At 42.2% G+C, this 26,156-nt stretch overlaps 2 protein-coding genes across 6 annotated transcripts in view; both read right to left on the reverse strand.

The window, feature by feature from the left end:
• The window catches only part of FERMT2 (FERM domain containing kindlin 2), a 64,215-nt gene extending 58,664 nt beyond the window's left edge, over window positions 1-5,551 (reverse strand). For all 4 annotated transcript variants that reach the window (XM_075282529.1, XM_075282528.1, XM_075282527.1 and 1 more), the window contains exons 1-2: window positions 5,258-5,551; window positions 3,924-4,090 (exon numbers count right to left, since the gene is read on the reverse strand). In XM_075282529.1, the coding sequence (XP_075138630.1) occupies window positions 3,924-4,080 (157 nt within the window). In that variant the 5' untranslated portion in view covers window positions 4,081-4,090; window positions 5,258-5,551. The remainder of the gene's footprint in view (window positions 1-3,923; window positions 4,091-5,257) is intronic.
• Window positions 5,552-22,571: 17,020 nt separating this feature from the next.
• The window catches only part of DDHD1 (DDHD domain containing 1), a 38,913-nt gene continuing 35,328 nt past the window's right edge, over window positions 22,572-26,156 (reverse strand). The window contains exon 13 of one of the 2 annotated variants that reach the window (XM_075282471.1): window positions 22,572-23,350. In XM_075282471.1, coding sequence (XP_075138572.1) covers window positions 23,166-23,350 — 185 coding nt within the window. In that variant the 3' untranslated portion in view covers window positions 22,572-23,165. The remainder of the gene's footprint in view (window positions 23,351-26,156) is intronic. The other variant, XM_075282472.1, reaches the window with a different exon arrangement.

Consider the following 26,156-nt stretch of genomic DNA (forward strand, 5'->3'; position numbering starts at 1 on the left):
AGGATATAAATGTTACATGTTGGATTTCAACGTACCAAATCCCTTGTTCTTATGGGAGATAAGTTGCTGCCACACAAGTATTAGGCCTCATTCACACATACATTTATCAGTCTCTACTTTTCTAGGTCTCAGAGTCAGTGAAAAGTGAGTAGAACACATATGGTATCCATCTGCTGCCGTGATTTTTATTGGCCCATAGATTTTAATGGGCATCTGTGGTCCACCAAAATAGAACAAATCTATTCTTTATTCCATCTTCATTCACCCTTTAAAAATCAATAGGTGCATATGTAGTCTGTGACTAACACTGGCATTACACAGCCACACGAAGAAGCCCAAACTGCAACTTATTCCAGTATATCATTGAGGATGCATATATTCTCTACTCAGGTGTATAGGGGAATTAGAAAGATGCACCGATACTCTCAGCCCACTCCTGAAGACTTCTTGATCCGGTGTCAGCAGGTTACTGAAGCTACTCAATGCAGTGAATTGGCTGTTACAGTTACATCAGGTTATGCTATGGTTTATACAGGGTTAGAAACAGACAGATAAGCAAGTTGGCCCTCCTACATACTGAGAAAAGAAGCTGCAGCTTCCAACATGTACAGGTTTCTTATGGTATCCTGCAACACATTTGTCCACAGATGTTGCAGAGGACCCTCCACACTTGCAGGGTGCTGAACATTGTGTACTAGCAGGTCCCTCGGGATTGGCAATATATCTAATGACCCGGCAGGTCAAGGAAAGGAAGTGTTGCCGGTTGGAAACTCTGCCATGTGAGGCAACAGATGTGGCCGCAGGATGTCCTGCACATATCACTGAGCTGTGACATACTGTTGTATGCGATGGCTCCCCAGGTCAGCACACCAACCCAGTTGGGGCAGAGTGTTGCTCTAGACTGCCTCCACTATAGAAGTGCTCACCACAAAGTCTCTCTACTCAAACTTGACCATAGTCAGATGCCAAACATAACCTTGCTTTGTCACTTAAGACCAAATGGTTCCACTCCATAGCTGTCCAGGTTACTCATTCATGACACCAGTGCAAACGAAGGTGGCAGTGGCTCGCTGTCAATGGCAGAACATTTAGTGGGTGTCATGAAACCACATTTTCTATGGTCCAGGCCAAGGGCGGAGTATTTAATTACCGTGCCACTTGTGCCTGGGTGATGGATAAGAAAACTGTGGGAGCTGCTCCTTCCTGTCAGCAGATCAAGAGATCCTCTTTGTGTCATCTAAAGCCCGTCTGCTGTGTATATGCCCTCAAGTAGCCATAACTTCCAATATCTCATAACAGCCAGGTTAGTACGGCCTAGATTCGGGCATGTGGAACTGGGAAAAATGTATGAATGCATCTTTAGCAGTAAAACTGTCACAAGGACTACACTACCCAAAAGTAGCCTCAGAACCTTTCTAAAGGGCAGCGGGGAAAGCATTTATCACTCCCTCTTGTGTCAAGATCCATTTAATGGATCAGCTAAAAAAAAACCTGACACATTAGCATCAGTTAGAGTCCGTTTTTTTTATACTGTCCGATTCTTTATTTTTTCTGTTTCTGCTCTCTGAGTATGGGCACAACGTAGACACAAAGTAACGGAAAGTAACCGATGGCTATCAATTATTGTCCGTTAGAAGTCCGTTGGCCATAGACTTCAATGTTAAAAATATAACGGGCACTTGCTGCCTGTTTTTTCAGACGGACAGAAAAGTCCTGCATTTAGGATTTTTTTTGTCCACTTGAAAAAACAGACACTAAAGGACACAAGAAAATCCCATTGAAATGAATGGAAATTGCAAACGGACCAGCTAGTGTCCATTGCTAAAATCTTGTACGAACAATAGCCACAGACACTGCTGACTGAATCCAACAGTAGTGTGAACACATCCTTACATATCTGCCTGTGACATAACTGCATGCCATATTACAGCAATGCAACAATTCTAACTGGATGCATTATTGTATTTGTCAGCATTTCTCACTATATAAACCTATTTGCAACCAACATTAAAACAAACCGTTATCTGGCAACTATATCACCTAGACTCTGTGACTCACAGTCATATCAGTATACTTATCAGTCAGAAAGTCTGCAGCACACATCATTCAAGCTTCAGTAGATAGGCTGCAGATTTACACATGCTGTCCCATTGTATGCGCTGGCCTGTGTGTACATACAGCAGACAGCCTGTTATCTGACATGTTTACTTTAGCCGGGTACAAATCATGTATTCAGCTATTTCTACACAGCCAGCCATACTAGTAGAGAGAACAAGCTCCATACTCTCAAACAGTGCACATATGGCAAAAGCAGGCAGAACTCTCATAAAGAATAACTAAAGGTTTTTATTTTTTATTTTAAAAGATCAAAGTTAAAAGGGCTGGTTCAGGGGCTTTAATTTACTTCCTCTGGGCATTTGTCCAAGCTGGACCTGTTACTAGAGGGCTGGGGCTGACCCCGGGAAACTGTGATGTGTACTAGCCCCTGTCACCCAGACTACTAAAGGAATGGGAAATATAAGGAACTTCTTATACTTTTACCTTCTGCTCAAGCCACTACTATCTTTAACTCAAGAAAAAAAAACAAAAAAAACCTGAAGCAAAATCTGCAATAAAAAAAAAAGCTGCATTTACACAAAATTGAGCCTCAGCCTTAAAGGGGTTGTCCAGGCAAAACTGGACATTGAATTTATTATTTAAAGAGGCCAAGGGCAGTGAAAAAAATAAATAAAATAAAAATATTTATACTCGCCTTTCCCCGGTATCTCCCAGTGCAGTCCGGTTTTCTGGGACCAGTATTGACATGTGGCAGAAGTCCCAGCCACATGTGACCACTGAGGCCAATCAGCGGCCTCAATGAAGGGCTTGAGATGTCACTACCTGTGACATCACGGGTCACTTCCTGAGACCTGCTGAGACCTCTGACGTTATAGTCCTGACCACCGAGGCCAGTCAGCAGCTTCAGAATTATGGATCTGTCATGTGATAGATGGTGAGTGGTTTCACTTTGAGAAGATACCAGATCAGAAGGTCCACACTGGGAGGACAGCGGAGTATGATTGACTATTGACCTATGAATAGGTCATTAGTATTGATTATCTTCAGATACTGGACATCCCCTTTATGTTTTATTTATATAAAATTGTTGACAAAAATCACAACAATAAGCCATCTATATACCTAAAGACGCCAATTGAAGGGGATATCACAGAGGGGGCATGTGGTTCCCCTGATAATAACTACTGAGCCATTATAAAAATTGCTCCTTTTATAGATGGTCGTAATCCAATAAATGCTCAGGGCAAGATGGATCAGGGCACCTTGTGCTCTACATTCTGTCTATGTTGTAGCAAGCAATCACTGTGATAAAATAGCCTGTAGAAAACCCAAAGGAGGATTTATTGGGACTTTCCTGATTTCCTCTGGTTCTAGGTATCCATGGGAAAAATTACATCTGCAGAAATACATTAAAAATGACATACACAGAAATGTACTAATGCACTTCTATTAGTGCAATTGCATTTGTACTTCTATGAGCTGATGTGCATAAGGGGGCAATTAGGATAATGGCATCAGATCTGAATTGCATGCCTGGATTTCCCAACACAAGAAGAAAAAAAAAAAATAGCTATACATACATGCATTGTGAAACCATCAAAGGTGAACAGAAATGTTACTTGTTCTCCTTCTATTTGTTTCTTTTATTGTAACGCAACAAGCTTGAAACATTTCATAGACAATTACCAGGAATCTTGAATGAAGAGCGAACATAAAGTACAACGTGGATGCAGAACAAAAAAGTTATTCAGAAAAGGGTGAAAACAGTAAAATGAATTCATTATTCCAGACTTTGGCTTAGGGGGATGGGAGCGATCCAACCCCTGTACAGTAAGCCAGCCACACCTACCCCATGTGCAACTTACCAAGTTTTTCCACCAGTTTAAGCATCACCCCTCCAATATGGACATCTCCAGTGACTCTGAGTGTAACATCCCGATTCAGATCTGTCACATGGATATTTAGTTCCCAAGTTCCATCAGCATAGCAGCCATCTGGCATCCGTATACCATCCAACGCCATCGTTCCCTTCCTGCAGGGAGAGGAAATGACAATCCTTTAGCCAGGAGACATCTATATACACACTGTATAGTAGTAATATAATCAACCAATACATTTCCATGTAGTCAATGACCGCATACTAACAAATGTACGTAATAAAATCAAAACTGAAACCTTTAAAAACACAACTGATACATTCACAATGGAATTTCTAAAACGCATATGAAACTCAAGATTTACTGGGAAATCCCAGTATTTTTTTTTTTATTTTACTATCCCCACCCAGGACTGCAGAGCAGCCGCAATACAGGCAGCGACATCACACCCAGCTCATTGATATAAAGGAAATTATTCAAGATGAGCATTTAAACCACAAGCCAAAATGTATAGCCCCCTCCAGAAAAAAGGGAACAAAAGATTTACTGTGAGTCATAATCTACTGCCACAGACAGCATGTCATATAAACACATGGCCGGTTACAATATTACAGTATAGTATATTATTTATATAACAACCCATAAATATTACAAGACATAATACAAACAAGTTCCTCCCCCTCACTGTAAAGAGCTAGTGTTCCTCTAGTTACTGTGGGACTACAAGTCTAAGAATACCCTGCTTTAAGAATGCAGACATATTAACTAAATTAGACTGACACCCTAAGCTTACACCTCTATTTGCTATGGTGCTACAAGTGCAAAGCCCCCAACAGCCATTCCTTACATTTTTACAATAATGAGAACATTTCCACACACTAATAGAGCTTACAATACAATAGGGATCCAGTGGCTGCTCCAGCGTCTTAGGGACTACAAGTCCCAGCATTCCTGGCCATCATTCCTGGTTATAGCCCCACAAAACACCATATGGCCTAAAGGAATGAGTGTCTGTAAAGTGAAGCCTGAGCCTCCCAGGCAGCCCCTCCTAGTTCAGGGCTTCCTCCCCTACAATCCCACAGCCCAGGATCCCTCTCTCTTGCTCCTCTCTGCTACTTTGCAGCCATGTAGATCATCCAGGTTATTTGCACACATTGTGCTCTTTGCAAACCGTTGTTCACCTGTTCCTTCCAACTTATCCAACCGGTCTGTCTGCTTCCAGCCTGGGTGGAAGATTAACTTTCCATAAGGGAGGACAAGGCAGGATCATGGCTGGGGGTAGAGAGAGAGGATGCATGTAGAGATCAGGAGTGCACACTCACCTCTAGTCCAGGCTCCTGGCTTGGCACTGTGTTCCTCAGACAGGTTTGGAGGCAGCTTCCCTTGTGCAGGGCAGTGTGTGCTCTTCTAATGGAGTCCCCCAGGCTGCAAGGCTCTGGCCTCACGTCACTGCTGCTCAATCTGCTGCAGTCACTCCCCTCTCTATTCCCTTTTCTTTGCTCAGACTCACAACTGTTAGAGTGAAGGAGGAGGAAGAGCAGGAGGAGGAGGGGAGCAGAAGTAGGGGAGAAAAGTTTTTAGGAGTTGAGATGCTGAGATCCTACACACTGACTGCAAGTCTTGAGGAGGCTGCTGCTGCCCTTTTATGGAAGTGAATAAAACTCCAGGATTGGATCCAACATCCGGGAATCAGGGTGGAAGGGGGGTGGGAGAGTAGGCTGGAGGGGATGCTGTCCCGTTATACAGATCTGGAGCTGCAGATCATTGGCCTCCAGATGTGAAGGAACCTCCCTCCCCCACTCCCAGCAGCTGGAGGATGTGGAAGTCACAGACTGCTGCTGCAGCTGCCGCAGGACATCTTTGCATGTAGAAGTGTCAATCAAGTAGATGAAAGCTCCCAAACACTAAAGTTTAGGAATGTAAACGCGATAACATATATACAGTGTATACATAGATTGGGCTTAAACTCGTTTTAATTCAGATTATATTGGTGCATTTTGTTTCTTTTATATACTTTACTACTATTTTTTGTTGTATGTGGGTCAATCGGTTTTATGTGACTTTTACGCAATTCTTTACACATCTTACAACCCATGCCTTACATACCGTAGGGGCGACATAGGGCCCCTGGAGATGTGTGACTTATTGTATCAGACATGGGCAGCCATCTCCACTCCGAGTCCTACAGTGTAAGCAAACAAGGATGTGAGGAATTCACCCAAGGATTGCAAAAGAAAGATGGTGGCAAACATTCATCAATTCCTCCTGCCCCCAGTGGTTGGGGGTGTGATGGTGCTCCCAGCACAAGATGGGAGGGGGTTGTCTCTGCTAGAGGTAAACAATGCCTCCTGCTACAATAGCCTCACTCATCTGTCCATTCACTTCTCTAACATGTTTTGCTGCAGTTGATCTGCTCTTTTACCTGATTTAAGACTATCAGGGACCCTAACCCTTGTGGACTGGGGGGTTTAGTGTCCCAAATCGCCTTGTTGTAAAGTCGCTCTTGCCCGCAATAAAATTACAAAAGCTTTATACTCACCGTGCTGCTGTACTCTACTACAGACAGAGGAGTATACCACGACTTCAGAGGACATACCCTGTATCTCCAATACTTGAGCATCCTCGGTATCTCCAAAGAACCGCGCAGGCGGCGAGAGCACCAGAGATGTGTCTGATTATGAACAGACATTACTAGCAGTGTCCGGTCCTGATCATTGCCCACTTCTTTGCTACATTGAAATCGCCATTGTATGTATGAGAACAACCATTCCTCCATATTCAGTTTGCAGTTGTTGAGGGCACTGGTCACAGCAGACTAGTCATTGTGGTATTGCTGGTGGCTAACCCATTGCGAAGTATCAGATTTAAAGAAATGCCATCCACTCAATGCCTAAAAATCCTGCAGCACAAAGTGTCTTGGTCTGTGGGTTTGGCCGTGGTTTTCAACCTTTGCAATCTTGTGCGCCTTGAAGAAAACAAGCCAATTTCCTTTGACAGACCTGTCCTTGGTGTGCTTAAACTAAAGGGACAATTAACCCTTATCCACAGTTTAGGGGATAGGTATCTACACATTGGATGTCTGGTCACTGGAGCACCCAAAGAGCCTCATGAGATTGGGACAGTGGTATGTATGCTGCATTCACTTCTATGGGACTTCTGGAATGGTGATCTCCATCAGTCCAATAGATATAAAAAGGAGTGGCGGGCGGGCTTTTGCATCACCATACCATTCATGTAGGGGACTTTGAGACCCTCATTCTGTTCAGTTGATATCCCAGCAATCTGAAGCTTAGTGCACTGCATATGGGATATGTTTTATTGGTGAATAAACACAGGTTCAGGCATCATTGTGGTGACGTCACATTAATGGAACAATAAGTGATTATATGTAAAGTATTTATAGAAAAAGTGAAATTATCTGAATATTCTGAAATACGTTAACACTTGGTTTGCATTCTCATCCTGGGACCTGGAGCAGGATATACAAATGAGCAGCTGCAACACCAGATAGCTATTTGCATAGAGACTGAGCTGGGTGAATTATTGGCAGAACTAGAAAATAATCAACTTTTTGCAAACTGTGAGAACCTATTCAGGGATGTTGTTTCATGAATTACTAAACCAGTCTGGAAACAGGAGGACATTGAGGCAGGCATATGTTTCAAAGACCTTCATAAGCAAATAAAAAAAAACAAAACGATAAGGCCACTTCTACATATCATTATTCTGCTCGGTATTTGTAAGCGAAAGCCAGGAGTGGATCCCACAGCAAAGTATTTGTCCCTAATGGGGCCGCTCTTGGTTTGGGCTTAGAAATTCTGATGAAAATATAGACCAGAATACTGATGTATGACAGTGGCCTGAAATTCTTAAAGGGTATGTCCACCTTTTAAATTGACTTCATATATAGAATTAATTTACATATTAAGTTACTTAGTAAATGTATTATTACCAGTTGACCCTTGAACCTTGCCACGTGAGGTTATCTAGGAGCTAACATTGCACACAAAAAAAAAAATTGCTGCAAAGGCATCAGTTAATTTATTATAGTGAACTAGACAGGGCAGAGTAATGAGGAGGTAACATTGCTCGCTGCCCCAGTAGCCTGTAATACTATTTATAGACAGACATGGTCATGATATGATGCTGCAGTAATACTGTAAAAACACTAACAGACATGATGATGGGGTGGTGCTATGCCAATACTGTATATACACTGCCACACATGATGATATGATGTTGTATTATTACTGTATATACACTAATAAACAGGATGATGAGGTGGAGCTATAGTAATATGATATATGCATTGCCAGACATGATGATACTATAGTAATACCGTATATACCCTAGTGGACATGATCATGAGATGGTTCTGTAGTAATACTGTATATACACTGATAAACATGATGTTGTTATAGTAGTAATATTGTATATACACTGCCAGACATGATGCTATGATGCTGTAGTAATACTGTATATACACTAATAGTCATAATAATGAGGTGGAGCTATAGTAATATTGCTTATGCACTGCCAGACATGATGATACTGTAGTAATACTGTGTATACACTGGTGGACATGGTAATGAGAAGATGCTGTAGTAATGTACTGTATATGCACTAATAAACATGATGAAGATGTTCTGGTAATACTATATTTACTGATAGAAATGATGTTGGGATTATATTACAATAATACTGTGTTTACACCATCAGTTATAATGATTTGATGATGCTGTATATATACTGACAGACATAATGGCCACAAGAAAATGGACGCGGGCATGCGCAGTTGTCTCTGCCCGAGGCTCGACAGCAGAGTCAACTGCGCATGCCTAGAAGTTTGAAGCCAGCGCTGGAAGAAGACGCAGGGAGAGGCTGTTCCAGGCGAAGATAGAGGTGGCGCTGGAGAGTTCTCTCGCAGCACTGTGGGCGTCCCCAATTCATTTGCATACAGAAGAAAAGCGAGATTTCTACTGAATGCCAGCGCGAAGACATCTAAAGCTAGGAGAAGAATAGCTTTTCCTAAGGCTATTCCTATGTGTTAGGGAGGAAAAAAAATGCATTTTAATGATAGAATCCCTTTAATCTTAGGGAAATTTGATTATTCGAATTGAAAAAGGAACAAGATTTATCATAAAGCCACCTAAAAGGGCAGGCCTTGTGTAAACCCCCTAGACTGCAATATTGGTGAGAATGAGTTTAGGATCAGAAAAAGATAAGTAATGTTATGTATGTACACAATGACTCAGTCACATGTGTACTGAGATGTATGCAAGTTGTCATATAGTGTTTCTAATATGAATCCTTGACCAATGATGTCACAGATGTGTGACATGTGTGAAAAATGTTTTAAAAACATCCTATTAACTAAACTGATATATATTTCTTAAAGGAGCTCTATCATTGGGAAAACTCATTTTTAACTAAAAACATACTTGCATTGCCTTTAGAAAGTCTATTCAACACATACCTTTTGTGTAGTAGTTTTTAAATGACCCCGCTTTTATGCGTATGCTAATTAGGGTCTAGCGAGCACAAGGAAGTCTTAGCGAGCACTGTCTGCTATGTGTGTTGTGTGTGAGAGCAGGGAGAGGAGTCAGCAGCAGCCTGTGCTGTACATACAGGAGAGAGACAGTGCTTGCCGAGACTTCCAGGTGCACGCTGGAAGCTAATTAGCATATGAATAAAAACGGTCTCATTCAAAAACTACTGAGGGGATGTACATATAAAAGGTAGGTGTGAAATAGCTTTTCTAAAGGCTATGCAAGTATATGTTTAGTTAAAAATGACTTTTCCCAATGATAGAGCCACTTTAATAATGGCTCTTCCAGTGGTGTGACCCATTAATTTCTGTTGGCCCACGCACATGACCATGAATTACATAGTCCCCTGTGTGAGTAGACAGTGTGGGCCGCAAAACTCAGGAGAGGACCCTATTCCTGTCCAGTTTTGTGGCCGTTCTTGCGTGCCTCCTATTCATGGAATGTTCAATCACGGCCAGCGACAGGCCTTACTTCGGAAAACTGGCATGCAAAAGTTACAAAATTAGGTGCGACTTTTATTTGCATAAATATGTGATTTTTTCCCATTTTGTGCTTCTGGCAAACGCAACATTTCATACTAATGTTAATAAATCATTGGTGAATTTAATCAGTCGTAAAATAAACCATTCTTCAACTTTATAATACAAAGCTTGTGACTTTCTAATACTTTGTAATTCAGTTGTTCACCATTTTCCAAATCTCTGCTTGCGGTCAGTATGTAGAAGAATTATTATTTATCCCCATTGGCTGATAAATCATCTTTAATTACAAGGGTTGTGCAGGGACAATAAAGCTTACCAGTACATCCCCTGCCCTGAATATATAGACAACTCCCCCAGAGCCCCAACTTTGCAGAGCTGCCACTCCAGATGTATGTGATGTCACCGACTCCCCTCTACTCCAGCTGCAGATCCTTCGAGTATAAACAAGTTATTCATTTAACCATGAGTGGGAGTGTCATAGGAAGAAGATGTCTGATCTCCATAGCTGTGCTCTGTAAAGGCGATAATCGGGGCTCTGGGGCACCTAGAGTCAGGGGTGAACCTTCCCCTTTCGCCGCCCCAAGGCGAAATACAGAAAGCAAAAATGCCGCCCTCCCTGGGGCCCTGACATAGCACTCGCTTCAGGTCGCCTCATGGGAGATGCGGCGCTGCCTAGAGTAGGAAAACCAAGTCAGATATTTATTCCTGGGTAACCCCTTTCAAGCAGCTTACACCATTGAAAGTCTAAAAAAATATATCGGTATCAATTCAGATTTATATACCATGCATGCTAGTAAAAGGCAGCATTAGCATAACAATCTGTATGGGTATGGGAATAAGTATAGTTTTTTTAAGCCGTCCACAAGAGACAGGCATATTTGACTGTAGTGTTAGCAGTATTGTCCCATCATAACTATCCTTGTGCTTAGCTCAGGAATTAGCTGAGTATACTATATAAAGCCTGACAGCCAGAGAGGGCGAGCCGGCAGTCAGTGGGAGTGCGCCTGACATCAGCCTCTGCACTGAAATTAATGATGCCTCTGCACTAGGTGATATTTTGTGTGTATCCAAACCCCTGCGCTTTGGGTCCTTATTTGGATATTACAGATGGTGAAGGCCCAGGCTGTTCTGAGCTGCAAACACTGGGAGCTGAGTTCAGTTCCAGCTGTAGAGTATGATGCAAGCCCCACCGTCTTCAAATAATTACATCCCGTCTCTTGAAATCCCAAATTCCTTCTTGTATTGTCCAATAAATCTGCAGTCCTGAGACGTGATATTATACACTGGGGTATTTTTGACACAAGTATTAGAAGTATGATACCTTTATTGTCTAACCAAAAAAATCTAAAGGAGCGCAGAGGCTCCAGCATTTATAAATGAGCAAAGAGCACAACACTTCAAAGATGTTACAGAAAGATTACTCCAAGAGGTCATACAGTTTTCAGACATGGAAAGAATCCTGCGTCCTTTTTCTACTGGGTTATAGAGTTTATAGAAGGATGCAGCATTGTTGGCCCTCTATAGTGGGAATGTATAGATCTCTCAGTGAGATTATCCAAGGGGTATACTCTAGAATGGATACGCTCTATTGCTAGTATATACCATGGTCTCCTGAATCCCCCTTTATTACTTTTTGCGGAGGGCAGCTGGGTTGGCTAGAACTATTGTTCCTCTATCTCTTCTGCAGCTACTTAGTCTGATATCACCAACGCTCCTCCATGCTAGTTGTAGGTCCATTGAGTAGAGTGGAGTGGAGTTGGTCATGAGAGTCAAAGTACCAGTTGGGGAGGCAGAGGAATGAGAGTCGTAGTCTCTCCCCAACTGTCTCCCACATAAACAGTGGTTTTGGGAACTGTATATTATTGATAAAAGATTAGCCATTGCAGGGAATGTACTGGTATTACTCTCTGCATAACCCCTTTAACACCGGAACCTCACTACGTACTTTAGAAGTGGATACCCAATTGAGTACTGTAGGCCCTCTATGTGCAATGTTGGCCTGTTACTAAATGCCTTGTGTTAGGTGCTATTTTAGTTCTGATCCATTAGGACACCAGTTAGAATTAGCCAATTCATTTAGCTGCATATACACAGTCCAGTCACATTAATGTGACCACCTGTCAAAATCCAGAATAATCACCTTTTGCAGAGCGGACCGCTGCGAGACGTGCAGGAGGAGAGGGGATGTTGTGATGATGTTCACTGGGATGTTGAGCCATGCTGACTCCAGTGCTGTGTCCAGCTGCGCTAGCTTACGTGGTTGAGCATCCATGGCGCCAGAGACCCGATTGAGGTGGCCCCACAGATTCTCCATTGGGTTCAAGTCTAGGCAATTTGCTGGCCAAGCGAGTACGGTAAACTCATCCTGGTGCTCCTCGAACCACGCACGTACACTGTGAGCTTTATGACACATCGCATTGTCCTGCTGGTAGATACCTTCATCCTGAGGAAAAACAATTCGCATGTAGGGGTGAACATGGTCCGCAAGGATAGATATTTGTGTTGATCCATTGTACCTTCCACAATGATGACTGCACCCAGATGTCTGATGACACGTGTCTGCGATTGGTTATTTAACGTTGACGTCAAAAGTAGGCGGTGGTCACATTAATATGACTGGACTGTGTATATTACAGTCTGAAGTAATCTGGAAACTGTCTTTCCCCTATGCTTTACACTGCAGTCCTTCCAGTTTAGATTCATCCTGGTGTATAGGACATGATTAAAAAGTACAAAAGGATAACTAGACGACATCCAGGCATAGACTATAAAGCATCCTGGAATATGTTGGTGCTTTATAAGCAAGCAAAATAAATAAATATTTATTTTGCTTGCTTATATAGTGCCAACATATGCCAGGGTGCTTTATAGATGCAGTCCTAAGTAGGACTCCCAATCTGAACCTTAGTATGTCTTTTGAGTGGAGTAGAAGTAAACCAGAGTTTCAGGAGGAAACCTACGCAAACAAGAGGGCCATACAAACTCCTTGGAGATGTTGTCCTTTCGCTGGATTCAAACCCAGGACTCCAGCGCTACAAGGCTACAGCACTAACCACTGAGCAATAAACCCCCAGCACATAAAGAAAACCTGGTGGTTTAGTGCCCCAAATTGTCCTGAGAGGTTCCCTATAAAGGTTAAGCCATTAATATTAAAATCCAATATCACTATGATGAAAATGAAAAGGTAACTTCAAATGAAATTCTGATACTATTTCACTCTTTCGTAGTATCATCCATTATTTGCCGCACTTACCACAACGACATTTACAACCAAAACTTTTCACAGGAAACAGAGTTGTAACCATTGACCCCTCTTCCATTCACTGGATTTTCATGGTTTCCTGGAGCCACCAGCTCAAACATCCGAACTGTATTGTATAGTCCCTGTAAGCATTTGAACATAAAATATTACATAAGATGATTCTTCCAAAAGTGGCACTACTATTGTCCGTGGAGTGTGTATATATATATATATATATATATATATATATATATATATACACACACACACATTTTTTATTGCATGAGGTTATGCTGCAGTACCCAACACCGCTTACTAAAAGGAGTGACACAATTTCATGAAAAATACAGCTATATTTTCTAATATCATGCAACCTGTTTGGCCCCTCCTTGACATCAATATAAGTAGGCAGCCTGTAACGAAATGTAAAAAACAAAATCCTAAAGAAATGCAGTTTTTTTCTCTTTCCAGCCCCACCTGATTTTTTTCTATCTTTCCTATATATCATATAGCACAACAAATGGCACCACTAGTAAGTACAGTTTGTCCCACAGAAAATAAGCCCTCATATGAATGTGAATGTATAGAAAGTTATTTCTTTTGGAAGGTAGGTAGTGAAAAAAAAAAAAAAAAATGCATAAAAAAGTGGCAGCGGCATGAAGGGGTTAAAATGAAAAAGAAATCGCTAACAAATCTAAGTTCTTCAGTCGTCCCACAAAGTTTGTCATTGAGTTTCTAAAATTCCTGACAAGTTTGTGAAGTTATGCATTGATACATTTCTATTAGGGTTGAGCCATTATGTTCGGAAAAGATCGGATTCCGATCGGCGATTGAGAAATTTCACGATCGCGATCGGAATTCCGAACACGATCTTTTTAGGTGGGATCGAGATCGGTAGTATTTCCCACAATGCTTTGCTTAGCCTTCACACTGAGTATACGCTCCGCTCATTCTGAGTGGAGTGTATACTCAGTGTGAAGGCTCTGCTGCGGTTTCATAGGAATGAATGGAAGCAGCCGGCACACAGCCTTAACCCCCTGCGCGCCAGCTGCCTCCATTCATTCTAATGGGAGACTAAACGAATATCTCTAGTAGCTACTTACCTCCAGAGATGGCTGCTCCGGGTCCCAGTGTTCTTCTTCGCCTCGCTGCTGCTCTTCTCGCCTCGCTGCCTTGCCTCCCAGGTTAGTGTTTAAAGAGCTAGGAAGGCAGGGCTTGTGGCTTAGGAGAGTGTGGGCGGGTACAGGGCGGCGAGACGTGATGTCTCCCCTCCCAGTACCCGCCCACACTCTCCTAACCTGGGAGGCAGGGGGCAGCGAGGGGAGAAGAGCAGCAGCGAGGCGAAGAAGAACACTGGAGCAGCCATCTCTGCAGGTAAGTGGACACCAGGGGGGACTAAGTAGCCAGAGGATTTAAAAAAAAGAAAAAAAAAAAAAAAGAAAATCCTCTGGTTACTTAGTGATTCACTACATATAGTGGATTCTAACAATTAAAGCATTCAATTGTTAAATTCCATGCTGTATGTAGCAACAGGATTGCTTTTAAAATCCGATCTCCGATTAATAAAAAAAAAATCCCATTGACTTGTATTGGGATCGGAATTGGGATCGAGATCGGGTTCGAATGAAATATGATCGGAAATCGGATTTTAAAATCGATCCTGAAAAGTCAAGATCGACTCAACCCTAATTTCTATATATCTGCTCAATCAGACCATTTTTCCATTCAGGTCTCTAGGAAAGTTGTATGGAAACCCCATGAAAGCTTCAGTGGTGTCCATACTGGTTGCCACTCAGCTTTCCTGGATATGTTCATATAGAAAAGTTACAAATTTCCTAAACGTCTAATATAGTTTCCAAATAAGTGTAGCTAGTTGTTCAGACCAAGCTGACTCATAGCTCAATCTATTTTAACATGAAGGCTGCCACCCACAGTCATAATGTACAGCACATCAGGATTGGGAGAAATTCATATGACTGGTCATGTTACACAGCAACACTTTCTTGTCTTAACCACATAGGAAAGATTAATCATTGCTTACAAGAGGCCGAGGTCTCCGCTGTAGCTATGGAGAACATAATATCAGTGCAGATAGGCAGATGCCGCCCAGCATTACTAATAAGTCATGTTATTTACCACTATCTGTGATCAGTCTGTTAGATCATATGTACATGTTTTGAACAATCAGGAGACAATGTTGTTTTTGCGGTATTCTGAGTCACATGTCAGATAAGCTAGCGTCTCTTATTCTAAACTATCCTTTCTACTCCATTCCTCAGACCCAGTGGCATAACGATCGTGGTCGCAGGGAGTGTGACTGCGACCGGGCCTGGAGGAGTATGGGGCCCGTGGCCAGCTGGAAATGGCAAGGGCCCCGGACCATAGTGGTCTGGGAAAGCCTTGTTCCCTGACCACTATACATAGTTAATGGAAAGGGTCTGACTGGGCCCCTTTCTATTACATGCCAGCCCAGGGGAGGTGTATAAAAATAAAAAAAAAATACTTATACTAGTCCTGGGCTGAGCATCTGCTCTGGGGATCTTTCAGCATTACTTGCTAAATCCTATTGGGACTAAAGGACCTTTGATGACGTCATGACCATGTGATCAGACTCTTGTGTTAGCGGAGCTAATCTAGATTGTACAGGACAGTGTGATGGAAGAGAAGAGAACATGTGTAAGCAAGAGGGGGACTTAGGGGTGCAGGCTGCGTGTGAGCAAGAGGGGGGAATGAGGGTGCAGGCTGTGTGTAAGCAAGAGTGGTATATTGGGGTGTAGGCTGTGTGTGAGCAAGAGGGTGACGTGGGGGTTCAGGCGGTGTGTGGGCAAGAGGGGGGGAATGAGGGTGCAGGTTGTGTGTGAGCAAGAGGGGAATGGGGGCGCAGGCTGTGTGAGCAAGAGTGGTATATGGGGGTGTAGGCTGTGTGTGAGCAAGAGGGGGAAATTGGGGGGGGGGTTCAGGCTCTGGGGAGTGGAAACTGTTAGCACATAATACTGTGGTCAGTGTGAGCATACAATACTGCATGGGGCCCACTGTGGAGCATGTAATACTGTGAGGGACACAGTGGAGCATATAATACTATTTGGTGGCCACAGTGGCGCATGCAATACTGTTCGGGGGGCCACTGTGGAACATGTAATCTGTCCCAGTATTGTTTACATGCCAGGTGCTGCACTGCTCACCCACTATATTCTTGATAACTGCAGTCCTGGGTACTAAAGCTGAATCCCTTTCAAGATATCGCTTCAGCGCCCATAACTGCCACGATTAAGAATTCGCTCTAGGAAGGGGGTGGGGGCCCCAGATGCTAGTCACACCATTGATCAGACCCCTCCATCTAGAAGTTACCCTATACTCCATGCACTTGGTATCTTTATATTCATAGATATCAGTTAGCGACCAGCTCATACAACATCAGTTATATGATATTATGTATAAAAAGATGGCTGGACCATTGTACCAAACAAGCCCTCTTACATCATGTCTCCCTATTTCTACATAAATTGTAAGCTCTTGTGAGCAGGACCCTCACTCCTATTGTTTGATACGTTAATTCTTTGTCATAATCTAATGTAAAATATTGTCTGTTCATGAACCCTGATTTGTACAGTGCTGCGGAATATGCTGGCGAAATCAAAATGAAGTTATATTTAGGGCTAGTTCACACGTAAAAACTGCCTGTCTTATTTTGGTCCTGAAAAAAAAAAAAAAAAAACACTTCCTAATTAGGAAGCGTTTTTTAGATCTTGAGGCGGTTTTTGGAGCGTTTTCTGGAGAAGTTTTTGGTAAAAATTGCTTCAGAAAACGCCAGGTGGTTTTTCACCTCCCCTAAAGTGAATGGGCTGTAAAAAACAGCTAGGCATTTTCGGTCGCGGTTTTTTTGCAATAAAAAACGCTAGGCGTTTTTTGCCTCCCATTCACTTCTATTGCTTTCCTCAGGCGGAATCCACCTGAAGAAAGGTCATGTTGCTTCTTTTTTCTGCTAGCAGAGAAAAAAAAAAAAAAAAGCTAGTAGTCTCCATAGACCACCATTGTATGGAGGCAGATTTTGAGGCGAAATCTGCAGTCAGAAATCTGCCTCATTGCCCCCATGTGAACTAGCCCTAACAATCCAGCCAAGAATCCCTGATATTCTAGATCAGGGGTAGGGAACGTACGGCTCTCCAGCTGTTGCAAAACTACAATTCCCAGCATGCATACTGGCTCTGCTGTTCTGGGAACTCCCATGGAAGTGAATGGAGCATGATGGGAGTTGTAGTTTCACAGCAGCTGGAGAGCCAAAGGTTCCCTACCCCTGTTATAGATGGAGAAGGCTTCCTTCTTTCTTTCTTTCGATATAAAGAAAGCTCCATTGAAATGAATAGTGATGTTAAAACAAAGTTTGTTATAACTCATATTACTATTTGGTGTACACAGCTCTATGTGTTTCCGTGGTTACAGAAGACAAGCAAACCCTGTGGAGTCTGATCCTGAAGAGTCTGATCCCTTGAAGACAAGGGAGCGTTCACACTACCGTCAGTGTCTGACAGCTAGTGTCCGCTGCTAATGTCCGTTCAAAATCTTGCATGGACTAGCTGTGTCCTTGACATTTTGCATTCATTTAAATGTACATCGGGTGCGTTATTTTACAGTCCGTGCCTGTCCTTAACTGTCCGTTCCCAAAGATGTCCGACTTTTCAAGCTGACAGCAAAAACCTAGCATGTAGGTTTTTGCTGTCCGCTTGAAAAGTCGGACATCTTTGGGAACGGACAGTTAAGGACAGGCATGGAGTGTAAAACAACGCACCCGATCTCCATTTAAATGAATGCAAAATGTCACGGACATAATATGGAACATAATATGATAACAAAGGGACGGAAGACCCAGAGGTATGGAATAAAAAAAAAAAAAAAAAAAAAAAGACTCCTTCCCTCCCACCCCGCTGCACAACTAGATTGAGTGCACTCAGACTGTATGTGGGAGTGACTGGTGGCAGACAGAGCTTCCACTGAAGTGAATGGGAGCACCCGAGACCGCCAAAGTAAAGCACTTCACCATCTCTGGCACTCCAATTTACTTCTATGGACGCTCCATCCACAACCAGTTACACCATATTCAGCCTGGCTGTGCTCAGGCAGAATGTGCAGCGGAGACAAGGACCTTCTCCTGTTCTGGTCTCACAGTGTAACCCCTATAAGATTATACACAGTATTACAGTAGTTCTAACTACAACAATTCCAATGTACCCAAGTATAACTATGCTAATACTGCCTCTAGTGTATCAGAATAGAACTACTATAGTACTGGTTCCTGTGTACAAGACTATACGCCTGCATTCTATCCGATTGGAGGGGCTCTTTAAATAGACCTAAAATGTCACTCAGCTCTCTGCTGGTGGGAGGAGGCCATAACTTCAGTGCCAGCCAAATGGCTCCATATTGTGCAGCATGGAAGAATATCAGGGCTACAGCAGAGAACTATTTGCGCTATTCCAGTACTTGACACATAGATGTATGGATGAAATGTTTCCAGGACTCAAAGCGTACAGATATAAAGCAGCTGTGTAAACGGGAGAAGCATTCCTTACTACTGGTATGCTTGTAGGCACAGGAAAGCTTTCACTATAAGATCTCTGCTTGGACTTTCACCAGTAAGTGTGCAAAGCCCGCTAAAATATTTATCATGAGATGCTGACAGCGCCAAGACTCCCACTAACTGTGTACACACTGCGGAGGTGCTTTTATGATTTCTAATAAATTCAGTGGCTTTGTATAGTTTCATGAGCGGGTGTTTAGGGCGCATGATCATTCATTCTGGAGCGAGTTCAACAGCACAGATGACTTTTCTGCATCTTTTCACAGTTTACATCTGCTTAGCATTGAGTAACTTTGTAAAGCCTTTGTTTTACAGATAGAGACCATTGGTTGTGGTGTCAACAGGAGACTCCCGATGACATCATCAAACAACCTCTGCATCCTATGACAAGATATTAGAAAAGTCAGGGTCCAATGAAAAAACCTCACCTAGGGCCACACCAGTTTTATGGTGGTCTTCAAAGGGCCGTAATTCTGTGACTGTATAAATGTAGCTGTGTCCTTTAGCGCTGCGGAATATGATGGCGCTATATAAGCAAGCATAATAAATAATAGCCTATGCAGATGCACCACTGGAGCAGCCCTGTGCCGCAGGCCACTAAATACAAGTCAGCAGGACAAATTTGGATTCCTAGTCCTGGCAACTTCTGCCTGTTATCCATGGGTACTACTGCCAATTATTGATATTTGGGAAAATCTAAACCACTTTGTAAGGATCTGAAGTGTAAACTATAGATTTAAATTCGGTTCCCATGCCATCCATTATTGGCAGGGTATGTAGCACCTAGTATAGAGCAGTGATGATTAAGCTTTTGAGCTCATAGTGTCAAAATACGTTCAGAATGAGCACGTACAAAGCAGATCCCATTCATTTCTATGGGAGCCGAAATACGTGCGCTCCCCATTGAAATGAATGGGCTGCTTTTTTCCCTATTCCTTTCAATGTGATACACGCGTACTGGAGTGCAGAGCTGCATTCAGAATTCAGCTGTATGTAATTTGGCACCATTATCACTAAGCTGATAGCCACAAACTAAGGGCCCGTTCTCACGAAGTAACGTGCCGCTCATTCTGACATGTAAACACGTGTCAGAGTGAGCGCTTCAAAACAGAATCCCATTGATTTCAATGGGTGCCTTCTTATGCGCACTACGCATTGAAGTCAATGGGATTCTGTTTTGAAGCGCTCACTCTGACAAGGGTCCATTCACACGGAGGAAAATGGTGTGGAATTTTCCACGCTGAAAAAAAAGCCTCTCATTGACTGAGTTCTGCTAGCTTTTTGTCCCACTAGCGGCAGCAGAACCCATTGAAGTCAGTGGGAGGCTGTTTTTTCAGCGTGGAAAATTCCACACCAAATTCCTCACCATTTTCCTCTGTGTGAATGGACCCTCAAGGTGCATTCACACACAGTAAAAGGGTGAGGAATTTGGTGTGTAAAAAACATCAAAATACACGTGTAAAATGTCATTGAAGTCAATGGGAGTCTTACTCCGTGTGAACGGACCCTAACAGGTATCAGAAATCAGAACGCAGCTCTGGATGGAACCGGAGTAGGAGACATGATGCAACAAGAGCAGTCCAGGATACACAACACAAAGTATCTGCAGTGTACATAGTATAAAATAAATGTAAATTAACATCCTAAGTACACATTTTTTTCCCAATAGTTCCAATACATCTAAAATGAAAAACCACACCACTGTTAATAGGTCATGTACCTGGCGTTTCAGGTGGCTTTTTAGCAGGGCTGTGGAGTCAGTAGGCCAAACCACAGACTCCTTCATAAAAGGTTGATAGCTATGGTAAAGAAGCAATACAGCTCCTCTAAATCACAACTCCCCCCCCCACATGTTGTATTCATGGACAAATACATTTAGGAAAAATAGAAGAACATGGAAATAATACAGCAGCCGCATGTCTGGATTTCTCATTGGTGCATTCACTGCACATGATATTACTTGAACTGTTTATTTGTGCATCTTCCAACCCCTCCATCACAATTATTAGCTTTTCCCTATGAACATTTTACACATGCCGCTTCTATCCTGACTGCAGACATGCACGTCAATACTTTAGCCTGTAGTTTACACTATAAATCCATCACTATGGTCTATTTTTCTTTGGGATTTAGTCTGTAGTGGCATCCAGTAGCTCAGTACATTAACACAGTTTAGACCCCATGACTGCCTGTCATGTGAGGAATGTGCATGTCTGTAATGTCCACATGTGCTTGTAATCTATTCCATATGGTGGACCTACAATTAGTGGTAGTCAGCAGCAGCGTCCCAAGAGGACGAGCACCCCAAGTAGTTATTGTCAAATTCTAAGAATTTCTATAATGACAACGTTGAACATATTTTATATTTGTGCTTGTGTATACAAGTCACCCTATCAGAGAGAATATATAGAAGAGTTGTCGGAGAAGACAGCAGTAATAGCAGACACAAAGAGATGCCACCAAGCTTTCCCAGAAATAGAAAGAGTCTGGGTGCATATTGGCAGTGACCTCAGCAAGACAGCTGTCGCAAATTCAATGGCGGCTAACCCGCCACAGTCTATTCTGTAGTAGCAACACAGCGGATGGGAGTAAACAAGTGTTCACATACTGTGACAATCTGGCTATGCCATCTGACCACTGGTACCAGTGCCCGGACCTTCTTCACAAGACCTATCCTTCTGTCGTTGATTGTTGCTGGCGCTATGGGGTCTCTCTTCCATATCTGGTGATAGTGCAGGGAGATCCAGACCTTTTGGTCCTCTATTCTCACTTTATACTAAAATCAGTGGTTGCAATTTGGTTCCCTCTCCCCAATTGGCCCTCCTCTCCCTCATCCCGGGTAAGATATCCCAGGTTATCAGCGATCTCCTGCGTCACGTTCTCTCAACCTCCAGGACGGTTAGGTTATTTCACGTCACTGGCGAAGCACTACAACCCTCTCACTGATGGAATGGCTCCAGGAGTTCCTTCTCATCAGGAAGATGGAGGGAATATTTTCATTAAAAAAAACAAAGGTTTCATATTTCGCTTAAAATTATATATATTTTTACTTTTCTATCTTATTACATGTTGTCTGGTATTATATGGAAAGAACGAACGATTTGAACAAGCCTACATCCACAGGAGATATGTGCTTCTTTTATCCAAGATGTTTGGCGAGTTCTTTGCTGTGTGTAAGAGTACCTAGAAAAGTTGATGCTTTGAAGACAAAGGATGGTCACACCAAATACGGATTTGGATTTCTCATTTGTTCACCAAAAAACAAACCACCACTTCTATTTTAGGAAGCATTCTTACTTTGCAGCGTATTTTTCCTTTTCTCTGTGATTTTGCAATAAAGTGACATGAATAAACCTTCTCCCCCCTTCCAAAAAAACTCAAGAAGTCACATAATGAAACCACAACAAAAATACCTTGAAATAAGTGAATATAAATGCATCAAAACTGCAGCCTAATTTAAAGAAACACACGCAGTTTTCAGCTGGGCCTCATATGTGAACATACCCTAACCTCTTTGAGCGCAAAGTTCTACAATATGTTTTCTTTGGGCTCTAACACAGATTGTTCCCTGTGATTTACTGTGCCTTCTGTAAAGCTCAGCTTGGCCTGAAATCCTATGCCACATATTCCATTAATTAAAATCAGATGCTGACACTAATATTTGGGGGTCTCTCTATCCCATTCCTCCCTCCCCCCCAGCGGATCACATATCAGTAGCTGCTACGACACATTCTAGGCATTTCTTAAATAATTCCATACACGCTCTTGTATGTGAAACCACAAAGATTTATTGACTTTTCGTAATGAAAATATTACTGAGAGTGTGCCAGTGTCCACAGTTATTTTAGTACAAAGATATGTATTTTGGGAAATAAACTCCAAAATATGTAGAAAATGAATATGGTTCTTAGACCCCAAAAAGTAGTAAAAAAAATAAATTAAATAAGACTATGAGAAGTATTAATACACTAAAATTAGATCACGCTAGTCTGAAGCTTTCTTTGTTTTATTATTTCTTGTTAAAGAGAACATAATCCTGAATAGCTCACTAGGTTAATGCAGAATTGAGTGCGTTCACACCATCGCCGGGCAGGAGACACGTGGCGGCCTTCTTCCACAATGCCTAAAGGTCACCTAAAGAGATGTTGGTGAGGTTAGGCACTCGCATACACATACAACACACTGCAACAGGCAACTATGGAGGTGTCTGTATTGCTGTTATGTAAAAGATCATTTGGGAAGGGGGCTTAAAGGAACCAATGAAAAGGAAAATTAGAATGATTAAGGTGCGTTCTAGAAACAAAACAAAACATTCAAACATGCATCTTCAATGCCTCCAACCATTGTTCACCAGCTAAACATTGGGTTAGATCAAGTGGCCCTCTAAAGTTCATCTACACCTAGCTTGTCTTCATCATCCAGCTGGCCATCTTTGTACAAGAATGTCAAAAGGAAGAGGGCCACGTCCATGGAGGACCAATACGCCGTGTGTGATGTCATGGCTGACCAGTATCTACTTTCTACCAGTCCTTCTCGCAGCTCAAAGTCAATCCGGTGTTCCAAGTCCACTGCAAAAATCAGTAGAAAAAGAATATAAGATTATATAGTTATTTTAGGTTTGTATAATATCAAACATCATACAACAGATATTCTCCCCTAGTACAGATGCCTCTATAAGAGAATAAAGTCTTTAAAAAGCATCAGATATCAGAACATGGCACCTACAGGTCTGTAATGCAGATAAGTAGTTTAATCTGTCCCAATTTCAGACCCTTCCCCCGCAGTCCAGGAAGCTCCATTTCTGCATTTGTTCCATCACAGGTAGCTAGCTCCCTCCTGCTTTTGGGTCGGTGACGTGTTGACAGAGTAGGGGTCTGGCTTCGATAAAAAACTAATCGAGACAGCTAGCCCCCTTCAAACATGTCTGCGACACAGAGAGGACAAGGACGTTTCCGGCCTGTGTAGGAATGCATGTAGTAGTTGATCTTTGTGGACTGGTCTGAGAATGAAACGTTGGGGCAGCTTTTATAATTAAAGTTTATGAGTAAGTTTCATTAATTTTATTTTACAACTTTTTAGTTCCCTGATTAACCCTGTTAAGCTTAAAAGACCAAAATAATAAATTCATTGATGACTCGCTGCCTGCCCTCACGACCCTGACACTAGATGGAGCAAATCTGCATTAGGGAGCGTCCAGAGTTCATGTGTTCTTTGAATTCAGGACAGACAGTTCTGCTCAGATACTTGGCAGCCGTCTCCACTGCTTTTGTTCCTTTAATATAATTATAGCTTTGTTTATATAGTAGAGGTGCTATGTAATGCTTTACAGAGAATAGGGTTGGTAAATTTGGGAAACTGGTATCCTGCTTCTGGATCAACATCCCTGTCATTCATTACCACACTGATTTGAAGGGGCACAGTTTCAAGTCCACTGAGATGTGTCAAAAATTGCAACTCTTAACTTTTAAAACACACAATATTCTGTCCCATCTTACAGATACTGAAACTGGTGAGAGTCGGCCATTTACACACAGACACACACACACACACACACACGGTTAGTTATACAATAGTTCCAATACTCCCTAAAGCAAAACCTTTCTATTCCAATAATGGAGCAGTGTGTCAGATAATCTTCCAGATGATGCTTACATACTACAATCTTTTCTGCACAACAGATGTGTATTCTAGCTAATGCAACATATCATCCGACCATTTACACACAATTTATTGTGATAAAGGTGTGACTTATTCATTGGTACCATTATTCCTGTTCGGTTTCCCCACAGATTACAGGGGATCAAGGGAAGGAAACACTTTGGGAAAAGATTATCTAGGAACTCGCTTGACTAGTAGGGATTTCCTTAAGTGGAGAACCCTTGTAAGCCTTTTGTTACAATCAACTTTAAAGCCATATATTATTAAAGGGTTTATTCAGCATCCAAAAATTATCACAAATACATCCACAGCAGTGCTAAATACTTACTGTTCCCTTGTGCACCCTTTTCTTGGCTTTATTTTACTTGAGACTCCTTGTATCACTGTCATTTACATGCATTGTATCTGTGAAAAAACTACATTTCCCATGATGCATTTCCCTGCTTTCCCAATGAAATCACGGTTATTGAATCACTCTCACAACTGAGGTCACATGATGCTGTGATGTTTCTTTTGCATGCTCACTCACTCCACTCCTATGTAGGACTGTAAAGTCTCAAGTCAAACCCAAGAAAAGGCGTACAGGGAACAGCGAGTATTTAGCACTGCAGTGGATATACGTGCAAATAATATTTGAAACCTGGATTACCCCTTTAAATCTTAGGATATAGTCACACTTTTAAGACATTTTATGAGGGTAACCATTAAAAACAAGGGGCCCCAAGCTCTTGTGGCAGCACGTTGTGGTTCCACACTTCAGATCCTGTAGGCACTGCATTCACACAACACAGAATTTGTTGAAAACATTTCTGCAGCTAAAAACCTTTTCCATGCATTTAAATGGGGTTGTTCTGGCGCACAGATTTCTACAAGCTCCATTCAGATGAATGATATTAATTTTCATTTGCATTTATTTCTGCAGCATGTAAAGGCACTGCGACATTGTATTCAATTCATTACATGAAAGTAGCGAGCAATTGTGCAAAGGTTAGAAATAGTAGCTTTTCTACTGTCAATCTGTAAATACTGTAAGCGCAAGTGACCCTTCAGAATCTATAAGGGCTATAGAGGAAGGAAGCAGGGAATTCAATCTTTCATTTGTTTCTACTTTCTCACAGAATACGTCTGTGCAGAAGGCTCTGGACAAATGACTTGCATTTCTTTAATGAAGAGACAATATTGGTATTTGTCCAAGGGCTGAGATCATTTCCCTCACTAGAGAAACAGGCCGAGATTACCAATGGGGTGATGCTTTGCGTATGTAGTGGTTATCAGAGCACGTAATGCGAACTACTACCATCACAGCCAATCAACGGAAGATTTACTCTGAAGAGATGAACAGGGGGTAATCACTCATCTTAGATAAATGTTTTACAGATGTGGGTTCCATCTATTTCAATAACTGCCTCCCTAGCTCATGCTCGCTGGATGCAGTGGCTGGGAACTACAGAACCGGCTGAGCAGGTCATGTTGCCTCCATAACCCACATTGAAACAGAAGTGGCATAATACAGAAAGCTATGAGGTTTCCAGAGCTCCTGAGTCACTGAAACAAATTTGCTTGCTGTGCTACTCTGATACAGTTGTTCACTTCCAGGGAAGTTATGGAAGCACCTTACTACAAGCCGCTTGACATTCTGTAACTCTGGTGGACAGGACATCCAGTACCGTATTCTAAAAAGCCCCATAATTGGCTGAAATGCGAATAAGCTTTTGA

Source organism: Leptodactylus fuscus, chromosome 7 (assembly GCF_031893055.1).
Source record: "Leptodactylus fuscus isolate aLepFus1 chromosome 7, aLepFus1.hap2, whole genome shotgun sequence".
Lineage (NCBI taxonomy): Eukaryota > Metazoa > Chordata > Amphibia > Anura > Leptodactylidae > Leptodactylus > Leptodactylus fuscus.